The following is a 16,861-nucleotide window of genomic DNA, read 5'->3' as shown; positions in this document are numbered from 1 at the left end:
GATGTTGATTTTGCTCGCTCTCTTTCGCCAACTTGACGTTGAGGACCGCGAACGAGCAAAAAATGCCGGCTACGCGACGTGTTTTTGCACTGTGCTACGTGCGATTCGCGTAGCGCGTAGTTCCGCAAACTCCGTGAGCTTAGCGTAGTTCACCGCCCAGGCCTAGTTATTGCATTGTTTGCGTCAATCCTAGTGCCTGGCCTGTGATATTGCATTACCATCCATCAGATTCTTCTAATGCCTGGCCAGTGTTTTTGCATTGTTTGCATCAAATTCTCCTAGTGCCTGGCCCGTGTTATTGCATTGATTGCATCAATCCTAGTGCCTGGCCCGTGTTATTGCATTGTTTACATCAGATTCTCCTAGTGCCTGGCCCGTATTATTGCATTGTTTGCGTTAGATTCTCCTCGTTCCTGGCCTGTGTTATTAGCATTGCTTGCGTCAGATTCTCCCAACGCCTGGCCTGTGTTATTGCAGTGTTTACGTCAGATTCACCTAGTGCATAGCATATGTTATTGCACTGTTTGCGTCAGTTTCTCCTAGTGCCTGGCCTGTGGTATTGCATTGTTTGCCTCAGATTCTTCCAATGCCTGGCTTGTGTTATTGCATTGTTTGCGTCACGTTTTTCTAGTGCCTGGTCTGTGTTATTGCATTGTATGCGCTGCTTTTGGTATGTTATTATTCTAATAGTTGCAGCTTTTCTAACAAACATGGTACCTTTATCCCAATCAAGTGCATCTGACTGCAAGGACACTGCACTCTCCCTGCAGTAGCAATCTACCTCCTATTTATGTAGCAACAGACCGCACAGCATGTCTGCCAGAGATGTCGTAAGCTCAGAAACAGTACATAGGTAAGTAGGTATGATGGAAAAAAAACTGTTGAGTAAGATTTTAAACGATGAAGCTGCTGTGATAGACGGCAAAACATCCATGTCGAAACATCAGCAGTAGGACAATGGTACATGGAATGATAATGGTAGATTTATTTACACTTCTGTGCAGTGCGTGTCACTTAATGTTCTGTGAGATGGTTTTACAAGGCAACTCTGAGCTCACTGAGTATGGAGCTTCCACGAATCTCAGAGACGGGCCGTTCCAAAGATGGTAACAGAGAAGGCTGAAAGATCTGTGGACGGGTGATCCCTGAGGGGGTGTAGTTGGTCTGTGTGTTGCCACGTCTGTCCAGGGGGTGTAAGAAAAGTTCAGCAATTTGTGGAGGGTCCTCTTTTAGGGGGGAACCACCCACCTTCATGCAATACGGACTTGAGGGTTTATGTCTGCACAGGATGAGTTACATTCTGATAGCAAAATGGAGGACCTTGTCCAAAGGGGATTGATGTTACCAAGGATTAACATCTTCAGTTACGACAGATACAGAAAGTCCATGTACCTCGAGGTTCTTGGAGAGCTACCTGCACTCTGCTGGTGCAGGCAGGATGTTTATTCTCTAGTTGGCATTTGTCAGGGGATGTTCAGATACAGTGGTTGAATTAAACCTTGGAGCAGCACTTGTAGCGTTGACTCTTGGAGTCTCGTAGTGTGTACTGGATGCGGTAGAACTGTATTGATGTTCTACGGAGCTCAGAGAATCCAGACTCTCCTTCATCTCAGAGCACGAGGTATGTGGCTTGACCAGTAGAACTGCAATAAAGAAGATGACCTAGACCAGTTCTACCTCTCCCGACCTTTGACCTGATCATTGAGGAAAGAAGCCCTTGTCTGGAAAGCAGATCTACACAACGTGCAGCTGACAGAAGCCCAAGCCTGGGAGGAAGATCTGCACAAGGATCAGCTGACAGAAGTCCTGCCTGGAAGGAAGATCTGCACAAGGCACAGCTGACAGAAGGGTTGTATGTTGGAACAACGAGTTCCCCAACCACGACTTTCCTAACAACGAGGTCGCAACCACGACCTCCTCTAAACCACAATTCTTTTTTTACCAATCATTCCTTTACCACGATTTTTCGTGTTAAATGAATGCGTGTTAAAAAAATGCTTTTCTTCTATTACTCCGATCCTCCCAAACCTGCCTCCCCCTTAAAGATGTATTCACCCCACACCCTATTATCAATCAGTTTTCATTGATGTTTAGTGCTTTACTTACTTCTACAACTTTCCCAAATATACTCGTTCTGAAGCATATTTAGAACTACTCATAAAGTGATACCGATGTGCGCACACCATATAAACATATAGAGCCTCATAAAAACTATTTCCAAATCCCACCCCCTAAAAACTAACTCTACCCACATAAAACTAATCCCCCCTCCCTAAAAATATTCACAATCACCCCCACCTCCTAAAATCGCACTCGACACCCTTCATACTAATCCCTCCCACACCTTCTATTGAAACACGATCACCCATATCACCCATATCCCCCAAAAACTAAACCAAACCTTTAAAAACTGCCCCAAACCCCCACCCCATAAAAATCAATCCCTCTTACCTGTTCCTCTGCGACTGCGACGCTCCCCTTAACTCCGCCCTGCCTGAACACTAGACCGAATCTGCCTTAACCACGCACATGCGTGGTTAAGGCTGAGCCGTTGTTCGGGCAAGTCGTCGTTCCGCTTTCGTGACTCCGGAACTCGTTGTTCCGGTGTCGTTGTTCAGGATGTTTCCCGGCCGCAGTCCTGTCTAGAAGGAAGATCTACATAGGGCACAGCTGACAGAGATCCTGCCGGGAAGGAAGATCTGCACAAGGCGTGGCTGGCAGAAGCCCCTGCCTGGAATGAAGATCTGCACAAGGCACCACTGACCGAAGTCCCTGCCTGGAATGAAGATCTGCACAGGGCACAGCTGACAGAAGTCCTGCCTGGAAGGAAGATCTGCACAAGGCACAGCTGACAAAAGTCCTGTCTGGAAGAAAGATCTGCTTAAGGTGCAAGTGACAGAAGACCCTGCCTGGAAGGAAGATCTGCACAAGGCACAGCTGACAGACATCCTGCCTGGAAGGAAGATCTGTACAAGGCACAGCTGACAGAAGTCCTGCCTGGAAGGAAGATCTGCACAAGGCACAGTTGACAGACGTCCTGCCTGGAAGGAAGATCTGCACAAGGCACAGCTGACAGAAGTCCTGTCTGGAAGGAAGATCTGCACAAGGCACAGCTGATAGAAGCCCCTGCCTGGAATGAAGATCTGCACAAGGAAAAGGTAACAGAAGTCCTGTCTGGAAGGAAGATCTGCACAAGGTGCAGCTGACAGAGGTCCTGCCTGGAAGGAAGATCCGCACAAGGCACAGCTGACAGAAGGCCAGCCTGGAAGGAAGATCTGCACAAGGCACAGCTGACGGAGGTCCTGCCTGGAAGGAAGATCTGCACAAGGTGCAGCTGATGTAGGTCCTGCCTGGAAGGAAGATCTGCACAGGGTGCAGCTGACAGAAGGTCTGCCTGGCGGAGACCTCAAAGCAGTGAGAGACCCACAAACCACAAGATCCGTCAAGCCCAGCTAGCCACGCTGGACGCAATGTACACCAAAGGCCTGATTTAGATTTCCGCGGATTGTTTGTTCCATCACAAATCTGACAGGTATCCTGCCCACCCCATTACAAATGCATTACATCCTGTGGCAATTATAATAAGGCAGACAGGATATCTGTCACGTTTTGATAATGCCTTGGTGTAGTTCGCAGACTTTTATTCTGCAGAACTCCACGAAGTGCCAGGGAAACTCCGCAGCACTCTGCAGACTTCCGCTAGTGGCAGAGTTTGTTAAGTTGCGCTGCTCTCACTGATTTTTAGTGCCAGGAGTTTAACCCGCACATTAAAATCAGCACGAACGGCACTAATTGACATTCTAATCGAGTGGCAGCTTCATCAACGAGAATGGCAGATTTCTACACTCGAGTGGTCGCGACCGGCCGTGACCTCCCGCAATGAGAAATCTCGCCAGGAGGAAGTCTCACGCGTTATGTTTTCTCACAAGCGCTCGCCACCTTACCGTTGGCGATCCGCTTGAGAGAAGAACTCCATTCTACATCACTTCGTTGAGTTTTTTGGAACGGAGTGGGCAAAACTTCGCGAGCTCCGCCGGCAGAGCGGAATTCTTCACCCACCCCTTGTTTTGAGGCAATAATCTGTTGGACAAACTCCTAACTAGGCCCTATGTCTGCAATAAGTGTTGTAGAAGAAGTGAGATCCATGGCCTTGTGTGTATCAGGCCGTTATCTGACTTCTGATGAACCCCACAGAGTGAGTTCGCAGCCACAGGGCAGTAGGGGGACCGAAGGACAGGAAATGAGGGAAACTTGAATATGACAAATATGGAAAGGTAAAAATGCCGCATCACCTGTGGATAACTGACACGTCCTCCCGCTCTGCCAAATGCCCATCCAGTCACAAAGTGGCATCCTGGGCCCCAAAAGGACAACATCATGCCAGATGCCATGTAATGGTGGAAAAGAGGGAAAACAGAGTAATATGCACACATCTGCTGCGGGGATATGTCAGGTAAAGTATTGGTTGTGATGGATTCTCTATAAGTACTAAATGACTGATATTGTTGAATATTAAATTATATGAATCAACGTTTGGTTGCCTTATCTGTGCTTATAATGTAAAGGAAGGGCCTTATAGTGAACCCCTCGTTCTGTTTTACACAAAAGCCCCGGGAGGAGCTGCATCTTACAGAACTTTATCTACTTTAGGAAGAACTAAAGACTTGCTTTTTAAAGTTGTCTTTCAGGGCCAGAACCACGCTCTGTAAGCTGCACTAGTTTCAGGGAGATGGACAGATGTTATGGCGATAGGAAACCCCCCTCAACCCACAATAATGTTCCAATCTTCCAGGTTAGAAGAAACCAGAAATGCTTGATCCAAGGGAGCTGTTGAAAGTGTCAAAGGTGACTTATGAACAGCGAGAAAAGACAGTAGTTGGCATTTGAGATGATCTTAAGTGAATAACTTGGGTGCTCCGTGAGCGCCCTTACTTGGCTAAGTTACTCTGTGAACATTGGTAAATCACCTCCTTTTCAGACATTAATAAGATGTCACTTGATCAACAGAACTTTTAGGTAAATTTCTGTGTATGATTAAATATTCCCTATTAAGTTTCAAAGGCGGTAAAGAAGAAGGGGGAGATTTAGTAAGATTTTGCGCTGTGTTTGCGTCACAAAAGTGGCACAAAACAGTGCAAAATCTTTTTTTCCTAATTTACTTTCCAGCGCTCAACTTGTTAAGCGCTGGAAATAACGTACAAGTAATGTGAAACAGCGCATAGCACTGCGTCGCATTAGTTCCCTCCAAGGGGACCTGCCAAGGGGGGTGCATGGGTGTTCCCATGCAACCACCCAAGGTTTCTCACGCTAATCCCAATTACTAAATACAGTAGATTGGGTTTAGCGAGAGAAAACTGCGCCCTTTTAAACTAGGCGCGAGGAAGGAGAAATGCTTTCATTTCTCCTTCCTTTTCTGACTTTGCATGCATGCTGCACTGTGCAACACGCATACAAAGTGGGAAAAGCTTTCCCTCATGTCTGGCATAGTATTTTGTACAGGAAAGGTGTCCTTCCTGTACAAAACCAATGCTGGACTCCCACACACACAAACACACACACACCCTAGCGCTCTGGTGCTAAGGTGTGTGCATAGCGCAGACCCTCTGTAATCAGCGCCGGCGCAAGGGAAAGGAAACGGAGAGAGCCATATCTTTGAAAATATGGTGTTCTCCTCCTCCCTCCCTGTCGCATAATGCATCGCAGCCTTGCGGGGGCGGGGGGGTTTGTGCTGCATTGCGTGGAAATTTCGTAAATCTCCCCCGAAATGTCTTTTACAACCAGTTAAACATTGTGAACTCTCATTTCATTATGTTTCAATTTAGTAATTTTAAATATCTTTACATCCGACAGAAAACAAGCCTTGAATGTATGAAGTGACCATCAATAATGAAGCCTATGCTGTAAATCTTCAATAATAGCAGAAATAATGAGCTACAGTATTCAGGAAAACATCAGCGCAGTCGGCGACAGAGGAACCTGCACACAAACTGACAGATCCCGGAAGAAGCATCAAGGGCAGTTGAGTGATTGTAAGAGTCTGAGCTGTGCACCTCCACGCCACAAGACGAAGAAATGACCTTAGGAAAATTAAGGCATCAACAATAAAAAACCGCCAACCTGTATAAACAAGAGTCCAACACCAGCTTTGATCATGGGATCGGTGTGATGTGATTACCGCAGTGCTCTGTTTTATAATATGATGACAAGCCTGCATTCCGTGCTCTAGGTGAATTGTAAACTCTTTCTGGACAAACCACAATAACCAGAGAAGAGCACAACAGAGCTGAGCCGGACAATTGACGGGTGAAGGAAAGAGTAGTTCTTCTATCTACAATACAACAGACTGTCCCAATTTGCACCGGCCAAATGGAAAATACATCTTTACCCGCAAGTGTGCATAACCATAATCCAATCTAAAGGCACAATCGCCTACAAAGACACCTTCTACGTATTAGGAGCGCGGCAAATATTTGGTGGCTATTGCATTTTATTGTAAAAACAGAAATCAAACGTGCAAAATACTGCACTCATATAAAGTGTGTGAGAAAAACAATAGTGCTTTATCAGCCATGAAGGCCCATCAGGAAATACAGTCATGGGATTTAGACAAATATATACCCGACCCGCAGACACTAAACAAGAAAGAAGAATCATACACATGCAGCAAGAGCTTTAGTTACTCATCTCTACTCAAGCTTCATCAGCAAACATACACAGGACAAAAACCCTTCAAGTGCAGTGAATGTGTAAAGAGCTTTAGTCGATTAAAAGAGCTACAAAGTCATCAGCGAACACACACGGGGGAAAAACCATTCAAGTGCAGTGAATGTGCAAAGCGCTTTAGTCATTTATCAAGCCTTCAAAGACATCAGCGAACACACACAGGGGAAAAGCCATTTAAATGCAGTGAATGTGCAAAGTGCTTTAGTCAGTTATCACACCTTCAAAGTCATCAGCGAACACACACGGGGGAAAAACAATTCAATTGCAGTGAATGTGCAAAACGCTTTAGTCATTTATCAAGCCTTCAAATACATCAGCGAACACACACAGGGGAAAAGCCATTTAAATGCAGTGAATGTGTGAAGAGCTTTAGTCGATTATCAGGCCTACAAAGTCATCAGCGAACACACACTGGGGAAAAACCCTATCATTGTAGTGAATGTGACAGTAGTTTTCGCCAATCTTCAGCATTACGGTATCATCAGCAAACTCACACAGGAGAAAAGCCGGTCAAGTGCAATGAATGCGTGAAGTGCTTTAGTCACTTATCAAACCTCCAAAAACATCAGCAAACACACATGGGGGAAAAACCATTCAAGTGCACTGAATGTGCAAAGGGCTTTAGTCAATTATCAGTCCTACAAATTCATCAGCGAACACACACAGGGGAAAAACTCTATCATTGTAGTGAATGTGACAGTAGTTTTAGTTACTCTTCAGCATTACGGTATCACCAGCGAACTCACACAGGAGAAAAAACATTCAAGTGCAATGAATGTGTAAAGAGCTTTAGTCGATTAAAAGAGCTACAAAATCATCAGCGAACACACACAGGAGAAAGGCCATTCAAGTGCAGTGAATGTGCAAAGTGCTTTAGTCAGTTACCACACCTTCAAACTCATCAGCGAACACACACAGGGGAAAAACAATTCAAGTGCAGTGAATGTGCAAAGAGATTTAGTCATTTATCAAGCCTTCAAATACATCAGCGAACACACACAGGGGAAAAGCCATTTAAATGCAGTGAATGTGTGAAGAGCTTTAGTCAATTATCATGCCTACAAAGGCATCAGCGAACACACACGGGGGAAAAACCCTATCATTGTAGTGAATGTGACAGTAGTTTTCGCCACTCCTCAGCATTAAGGTATCATCAGCAAACTCACACAGGAGAAAAGCCAGTCAAGTGCACTGAATGTGCAAAGTGCTTTAGTCGATTATCAGACCTACAAAGTCATCAGCGAACACACACGGGGGAAAAACTCTATCATTGTAGTAAATGTGACAGTAGTTTTAGTTACTCTTCAGCATTACGGTATCACCAGCGAACTCACACAGGAGAAAAAACATTCAAGTGCAATGAATGTGTAAAGAGCTTTAGTCGATTAAAAGAGCTACAAAGTCATCAGCGAACACACATGGGAGAAAAACAATTCAAGTGCAGTGAATGTGCAAAGCGCTTTAGTCATTTATCAAGCCTTCAAAGACATCAACGAACACACACAGGAGAAAAGCCATTCAAGTGCAGTGAATGTGCAAAGTGCTTTAGTCAGTTATCACACCTTCAAAGTCATCAGCGAACACACACGGGGGAAAAACAATTCAAGTGCAGTGAATGTGCAAAGCACTTTAGTCATTTATCAAGCCTTCAAATACATCAGCGAACACACACAGGGGAAAAGCCATTTAAATGCAGTGAATGTGTGAAGAGCTTTAGTCGATTATCATGCCTACAAAGTCATCAGCGAACACACACGGGGGAAAAACCCTATCATTGTAGTGAATGTGAAAGTAGTTTTCGCGACTCTTCAGGTTTAAGGTATCATCAGCAAACTCACACAGGAGAAAAACCATTCAAGTGCTGTGAATGTGCAAAGTGCTTTAGTCAGTTATTAAACCTTCAAAAACATAATCAAACACACACAAGGGAAAAGCCATTCAACTGCAGTGAATGTGGGAAGAGCTTTAGTCAGTTATCACACCTTCAAAGTCATCAGCGAACACACACAGGGGAAAAACAATTCAAGTGCAGTGAATGTGCAAAGAGATTTAGTCAGTTATCAAGCCTCCAAACACATCAGCGAACACACACAGGAGAAAAACCATTCAAGTGCACTGAATGTGCAAAGTGCTTTAGTCAGTTATCACACCTTCAAAGTCATCAGCGAACACACACGGGGGAAAAACCATTCAACTGCAGTGAACGTGAGAAGAGCTTTAGTCCATTATCAGTCCTACAAATTCATCAGCGAATGCACACGGGGGAAAAACCCTATCATTGTAGTGAATGTGACAGTAGTTTTCGTGACTCTTCAGCATTAAGGTATCATCAGCAAACTCACACAGGGTAAAAACCATTCAAGTGCTGTGAATGTGCAAAGTGCTTTAGTCAGTTATCACACCTTCAAAGACATAATCAAACACACACAGGGGAAAAGCCCTTCAAGTGCAGTGAATGTGCCAAGAGCTTTAGTCAGTTATCACACCTTCAAAGTCATCAGCGAACACACATGGGGGAAAAACAATTCAAGTGCAGTGAATGTGCAAAGAGATTTAGTCATTTATCAAGCTTTCATAGACATCAGCGAACACACACAGGGGAAAAACCATTCAACTGCAGTGAATGTGTGAAGAGCTTTAGTCAATTATCATGCCTACAAAGTCATCAGCGAACACACACGGGGGAAAAACCCTATCATTGTAGTGAATGTGACAGTAGTTTTAGTTATTCTTCAGCATTACGGTATCACCAGCGAACTCACACAGGAGAAAAAACATTCAAGTACAACGAATGTGTAAAGAGCTTTAGTCGATTAAAAGAGCTACAAAGTCATCAGCGAACACACACGGGGAAAAACCATTCAAGTGCTCTGAATGTGCAAAGTGCTTTAGTGAGTTATCAAGCCTTCAAATACATCAGCGAACACACACAGGAGAAAAGCCATTCAACTGCAGTGAATGTGCAAAGTGCTTTAGTCAGTTATCAAACCTTCAAAGTCATCAGCGAACACACACAGGGGAAAAACCATTCAAGTGCAGTGAATGTGCAAAGAGCTTTAGTCATTTATCAAGCCTTCAAAGACATCAGCAAACACACACAGAGGAAAAGCCATTCAATTGCAGTGAATGTGGGAAGAGCTTTAGTCGATTATCAGAGCTACAAAGTAATGAGCGAACACACATAGGGGAAAAACCATTCAAGTGCACTGAATGTGCAAAGTGGTTTAGTGAGTTTTCAAGCCTTCAAAGACATCAGCGAACACACACAGGAGAAAACGCTTCTAGGCCATGTTACGTTGACATGAGAATCACGGCACAAGATGCTTGTACTTTTCCTTACCCTTAGAGACAAGGCTTCAGTAACGCAAGACTTGCTTAGAAAACATATACATGGCAAAAGAAAATGCTCGCTTACACAATTAATGTTCTAGCATATCACATTTTGCAATGTTACCGGGCACTGTTATTGTGTTGCAATAGTTATCTGGAAAGGACCAGAATAGATATCTTACAGTAGAGTGGAAAGTCCCAAAAGCTGCCTACGTGGGACTCGTGGTCAGCAACAGTAGACTTAGGACCTTAAATGGTAAAATCATACTGTAGGACCATAATATTTGGACAAATGAATTGTGCTTAAGTTGTACTACGTATGATATGACGCTGCATTCTTTGCGGTTTGGGCCTATATAAACTATCACCAATGTCACATTGTCGGACATTCAGTATCTATGCTGTCTGTGTCCGTACCGCACGTATTTTGTATTATTTGGTCTCCAATACATTCTGCTATCTTCTGTGCTTACAGAGAACTGTACTTGTGGTATTATTTCCTATTTCTATTTCAGCATCCACAGTAGAATGAAGTACAGTACAGAATTTACTGCCAAACAATAATATGCAAAAATACAACAAAACATAGTAGTGGTGGGGATAACCTAGTACACAGAGTTACCAACTCTAGGTGTGTCGAGTCACTCGACTAGGCCTACAGTACACTGGACACAAGCGTAACCGTTAGTGCTGTGTAGGAGGATGACAACAAAGCCAATCAATGCCGGCAATTAATGCTGTTGTATTAGGTTCCGTTGGTAAAAAAATTACCCTCAGAAATATACTGCTCATGGCTGAGCAAGCAGAAGAAGATCCTCGCCCTGCCTTGAAATTGAATTACTGTTGCTTTTGCCACATCCGCGCCAGCAAGTGTGTGATAAATTATTTGTGTACAGTTAATTTAGTCACACCTCAATAAGTCACACAGCCCGGGGAAAGAGGGTTAGGGTTTGTTGAATGGTTGGGAAGGGGGGTTTGGGAAAGGTTTGACAAAGAAAAACAGTACGCATGGACAAACAACAAAACACAATCTTTGTAGACTACCATATCCATATCAATCTGTTAAGGGAGAAAAAGGAAATGTATGCATGATGATGATAAGGAGACGGGGATTACATACAGTTTGTGTTCTGTTGTACCGGGCTTACTTTTAAAGATAGCAAAGAAAATGTAAAAATATCTGTAGGGATGAATTATAAACAGAGAGCAAACATAATGATAATAAGAACAACACACTGTAGTAATGATTGAAGACAAAAAAATTAATCAAATTATATAAAAGACGATAAAAGTTGATACTGTTACTGTGTCATCCTGGTCAAAATGGGGAGTTGCATCTCGGCATTCCTCTTGGTCCTGCTCCGTCCATCAATCTTGGGTGACGCCACTGCCTGCCTGGCAGATGTAGATTCATTGGTAAGGTAAGTGTGCACAGGGTAAGGCCCGGCCTGTAATTGTAGATGGAAAAACAAAAGGGATATTGAGAAACCTAGTCAAAAAAAATGCACAAGTTATGGTGTAGTACAACAAGAACACTTTCAGAGGTGGCATGGATGCATCATGTCTACTCTTGTCTGTTTCCAGCATTAACCTACAACAACAACAGGACAGAGCAGGAACACGGTGACGGCACCATTTGCACATCCTGCATTTAGCGTACATTTTTTGAAAGAGTTGGACAAAGCACATATACAGCAACATAGCATTTTACAATTTAAGGGACTAAATCAATGCACCGCAGTCATACCACACTACACTCGACTCCACCGCTACACAGAAATTTTGGTCTGCTGTGGTTGTTTTTGACTTGTTTACCTTTTATGCCACTCATGAAACAACCTGGCTTATTCCATCAATCATCTCTGATCCTACTGAGTGACTGTGAAGATACTATGTCACTGTGGTCATCATCATGATAGTGTTGTTCAACTCAGTCTGCAGTGTACCGAGTGAGTCCAGATTCCATATTCAAAAATGCAATGGATCGGCCTGCAGTAGAAGTACAATTTTGTTATTAAACAACAAGAGTGGAAATATTGACTTGAGTCACTGTTAGTGTGTGGATTAAATACTAGTACACTTTGACTTCACTTCATGCACAACAAACAACAAAAAACACAAACTCCAATCACTCAGAGTCGGTGTCCAATGCATGCCATTCATGACCTGTTCCTTCTTATCTTAAGTGAAGGGGCCGCCTCTCTCGCCATCATCATCATGGTGTTGTCCTACTCAGTGTGCAGTGTACAGATTGAGTCCCCTTCTTATATTCAAAATGCAATGTATCGGGCTGCAGTAGAAGTACAAATTTCTTATTAAAAATACAAGAAGGGAAAAATTGCCTTGAGTTACTCTTAGTGTGTAGATTACATATAGTGCACGATGAATTAACTTCATGCACAACAAACAACAACAAACAACAACAAAATCACTCAGTCAGCGTCCAATGCATGGCATCATTCATTACCTGTTCCTTCTCATCTTCAGTTAATGGGCAGTCTCTCTCGGATCAGAAAGGAGGATAGCTATAGTAGTCATCATCATGTTCCACTTCTTTTGGAGGGACTCAACAAGGAAAGATTTTCTTTTTTCTTCAATTTTTCATCATCCAATCATCATCTGGCTTGAGGGCAATGGATTTAGGGACATTCAGGAGGATGGAGGAGCAGGATTCGGAGGAGTATACTGTGAAATGCAGACAGTTGAAACTCGTATATGGCAATAAAAAGACTAGACATTTCTAACCAGTAAGACAGACACACAAATAAAAGAAAATAAGGGAGGAAGACAGTAAGAAGTGCAAGCCTAATTGTCAGGGAAGTACAGCTCGTCCTCAAACTCTGGGGGTTCAACCAGAAGTAGGTAATCATCATCTAACACACTACTTCCATCACCTGAGCCGCTGTCCTTATCTTCCTCCCTTGATTCATGTATTGTGTAATTCGGTGGCATGAAGTGCTGATTCATTTTGATCATGGTTAACCTCTCCATGTTTTTGCGCAAGGGATTGGTCCTTCTCACTGTTACAATAGAACCAGCAGCACTGAAAACACGTTCAGAAGAGACCCTTGCGCCTTGGCAAGCCAGATAGTTTATCGCCAGCCTGCTGAGCAGTGGCCATTGTCCCCTTTTCCCATACCAATACCGCAATAGGTTTTGATCAATGTACACCTCTGTTGGGTCATCCAGACCATCCGCTCAATGTTCAGGGGTGCTACACTTTTTTCGGGCTCTTTTGTGTTTGCATCAGCACTGGACCTACCAAGTCTTTGCTGTAAATACCAATCGTTTAATGATTTTACTGGGCCTAATGATCCAGTTCTTGCTGTTGTCGATAGTGTTGGTGAGTGTTCTGAGCCAAACGCACTGCCCTCAGGCTCCGAAGTTGAACTTGATGCCAGATGCCCTGCTGCAGTACTTGTTGTGGATTTATCTAGCGGGCTTTTAATTAGCAGTCGTTCATTTTCCAACTTACTCGCTGACTCAACTATCTATGTTTTGTACCGGGCAACATCCATTTCTGAAAAAAGGAATTAATGTCTTACTTTTCAGTGCCAATTTTGACCGTGGATCCAGAATTGTGGCACAAATGTAATGTTTTTGTGACAAAATCTTATTTTGCAGCCTTGTATTTTCAGCTAAGCGACGGGCTAAGCTCTCCACCAACTCATTTGCTTCTTTTTTTCCTCTACACCTTTGTATGCTTCAGACACCTCCTTCAGCTGTTGCTCTAGCATTTGCAACAATGGGATAGCTTGGCCCATAGTACAGTCCTCCTTGCTGACTTCACGTGTGAAGACCTTGAAATGAAGAAGCATCTCAGTCAGGCATTTAACTAGGCACCATTGGTCCATCTCAAGGCTCATGCCTCTCACAGTAGCATCCCCTCTTCGCATGACATATTCATTGATTGGCCTGTACTGCTCAAACAGACGGTCGAGCATGTAATAAGTTGAGTTCCAACTTGTTGCCACCTCCTGGATGAGTGCTTTGACTGTCATTCTATAGTCACGTTGAATGATCCTCAGCTGCTTCCGAGCTTTAAAAGAATGGCTGAAATGAGTGCATATTCTTCGGCAGGTGGTCAGTAAGTTGCTGACTATGGCTTCTTTTTTTCAGAAAGTCTTGAACTATAATGTTAATGCAGTGCGCCAAACACAGGACCCTAAAATAGGAACCAAGCACCATGTCCTTAAGTACATTACTGCCATTATCTGTGGAAACAAAACCCATCTTAAGCCCTCTTGGGCGCATCCATTCAAAAACCTTGCTGCAAAACTCTTCCAATATGTTTACAGCAGTATGAGATTTCTCCATGGCGAACATGGCTACAGTTGCATGTTTCCGAGTAGCATTAAAAATCTCAGCTGTGTCAACAGCACCTACTTCAGCTAGCTTATCTCTAACCCCCACAAAAGAGACCCAGTGTGCAGTGATGCACATGTAATCAGTGGCTTGGCAACTGATCCACATGTCTGTTGTCAGGTGGATATTGTGAACAGCACTCTGCTACAAAGCTTGTCCAACCAATTCCAGCACATCATGATGTAGTGCTGGAACAGAAACTCTTGCGAAATAGGACCATCTGGGAACCTTCCATTTAGGGCAGATGGCTGACACAAATTCAAGGAAACCCACCCCTTCCACAAATGAATAAGGGAGAAGGTCCAGCGCTAACATTTTAGCCAGCTTCGCATTGTACAACTGTGCCGTTGGGTGGTTGCGTTGGTACTGCCCCTCCAATCTAAGCATGCTCTCAATGGTAGGCTGGATTATTTTCCTTGGTGGTGCTGTTGTTTTCTTAAACCCAGTCAGGCTCAACGAAGCACTTTATTTCATTGCAGTACTCGGTCGCCTTGGTGTCTTAGTCTGACTCTGAGTATGGCTCTTACTGCGGTGCCACTGAGATGTTGCTGAGGATGTAGGCGGTACGACTACACTGCTGGGGACAGGGCTAGAAATGTCTCCCTCTTGTTCACCTTCCACCGCGATAATATCTTCCCCTGATTCTTCATGCCCAACAACAACGGGTTGAGTTTTACTTTGTTCTAAGTGAAGAAGGTGAGCCTCCCACACAATATTGTGGTGTATTTTGAGATGACTTGTTTGGCCTCCGGTACCATAGTTTGTACCAAGCTTACCCTGCCTAAGAGCATGTCGGCAAATTGAGCATATAGCAATGTTCTCCTCCTTACTGCTAAGTGAAAAGAAGTCCCAAACTGGGGAGGAGAACTTTCTGGTGCTGCTGGATGTGTCATTTTCAATACCAGATTAACTGTAGGGTGTGCTTGGAATGTGCAGCTACACTTTTACCACTACCTACCTACTGAGGTGGCGGTTGGGCCTTTGCAAATGCAAATATGGAAGCTGGAGGTCGTGGTGGTGTTACCTGTGTTGGTGGTATCCGTTCTACATCCCTCGCTGCCATTTTGGATAGGGTAATCATGTTCTCCATCTCCTTTGGGCCGGGAGTGATGTTCGTGATTACTGGCTCGTCATCATCATCATCCCCTCTTGTACATCTAACTCCATAACTCTAAGGCTTTCTGGAACCTTCCTTTTCACTATCCTTGTCTTGTGGCGTGCATCACTCTCAGACTGAGCTGGTGGCTTCCAAGTGGCATCTCGATCATCAGAAGCGGGGCTTGAAGAAGAAGATGGACTAACCCTCCTTTTCCTTGCTGGGGGTCTGGAAGACAATGGATCTTCTGAAACAGTGGTTTGCTCCACTTTGTCTGCAGGAAGCTGGATTTCCTGAAATGCCTCTACTTCAGGAGGAACAACTACTATTGTGGGCTGTTGTTGTAGCTGTTCTTGTGGCTGCTGCTGTTCTTGTGGCGGCTGCTGTTCTTGCAGCTGCTGCTGTTCTTGCGGCTGCTGCTGTTATTGCGGCTGTTCTTGCGTCTGCTGCTGTTCTTGCGGCTGCGGCTGTTCTTGCGGCTGCGGCTGTTCTTGCGTCTGCTGCTGTTCTTGCGGCTGCGGCTGTTCTTGCGGCTGCTGCTGTTCTTGCGGCTGCAGCGGTTCTTGCGGCTGTTCTTGCAGCTGCAGCTGTACTTGTGGCTGCGGCTGTTCTTGTGGCTGTTCTTGTGGCTGCTGCTGTTCTTGCGGCTGCGGCTGTTCTTGTGGCTGCTGCTGTTCTTGCGGCTGTGGCTGTTCTTGCGGCTGTTCTTGCGGCTGCGGCTGTTCTTGCAGCTGTGGCTGTTCTTGTGGCTGTGCCTGCTGCTGCACACAGTTTCTGCTTGCGTTGATTGTGTACTACTTTGTGATACTGACATTTCAACATCGCTGCTTGTTAGTAGACTGGCTACCTCTGCGACACTCATGGGCTTGGGCCTAGGTTGGTGGGTTTGGCCCGCTGGTGCGGAGGTGCTGCTCCCAGCTTTGCCCCCGGACAACGCTGCTGCAGGCGTACTTTTTTTGGTCCCAAAAAACACATTGGTCGGCACACCAGTCGTGGTTAGTGCCACTTCCTTTTTCTGTTCCTTTAACTTCTCACCGGCAACTTTGTTGGTACTGGAGGACCTGGCACCTTTCTTTGGAGACATCTTCTTCAGGTGTCAGGCAGGACGCAGGTGCACAAGTTGCAGAGATGTCTTTGGTCACACGTGGATGTGATGTGGTGCGAAGTAGTACTTCTGTCTGCCAGTACAACGGGTGATTATGACACCTCCTCCTCTGTCTTTCTGTGCACCTAAAAGCAAAGAATGCAAAAACAACAGTTGATGGACAGAATGCAGAACAATGTCATACATTCCCCCCAGTACAGAGATCTGGACCTAAATCCATTGTTTTTTTGCTCACCATGCCA

At 44.6% G+C, this 16,861-nt stretch overlaps 1 protein-coding gene across 1 annotated transcript in view; it reads left to right on the top strand.

Moving 5' to 3' along the window:
- The window catches only part of LOC146839226 (uncharacterized), a 200,491-nt gene extending 189,964 nt beyond the window's left edge, over positions 1 to 10,527 (top strand). Inside the window, 2 exon segments of the mRNA XM_085603256.1 lie at positions 6,671 to 9,567; positions 9,570 to 10,527. Coding sequence (XP_085459382.1) covers positions 6,671 to 9,567; positions 9,570 to 10,069 — 3,397 coding nt within the window. The 3' untranslated portion in view covers positions 10,070 to 10,527.
- The last annotated feature ends 6,334 nt before the right edge of the window (positions 10,528 to 16,861 follow it).

Source organism: Triturus cristatus, chromosome 4_2 (assembly GCF_964204655.1).
Source record: "Triturus cristatus chromosome 4_2, aTriCri1.1, whole genome shotgun sequence".
Lineage (NCBI taxonomy): Eukaryota > Metazoa > Chordata > Amphibia > Caudata > Salamandridae > Triturus > Triturus cristatus.
Note: the sequence above shows the minus strand (reverse complement) of the source record. Positions and strands in the feature narration are given on the sequence as shown.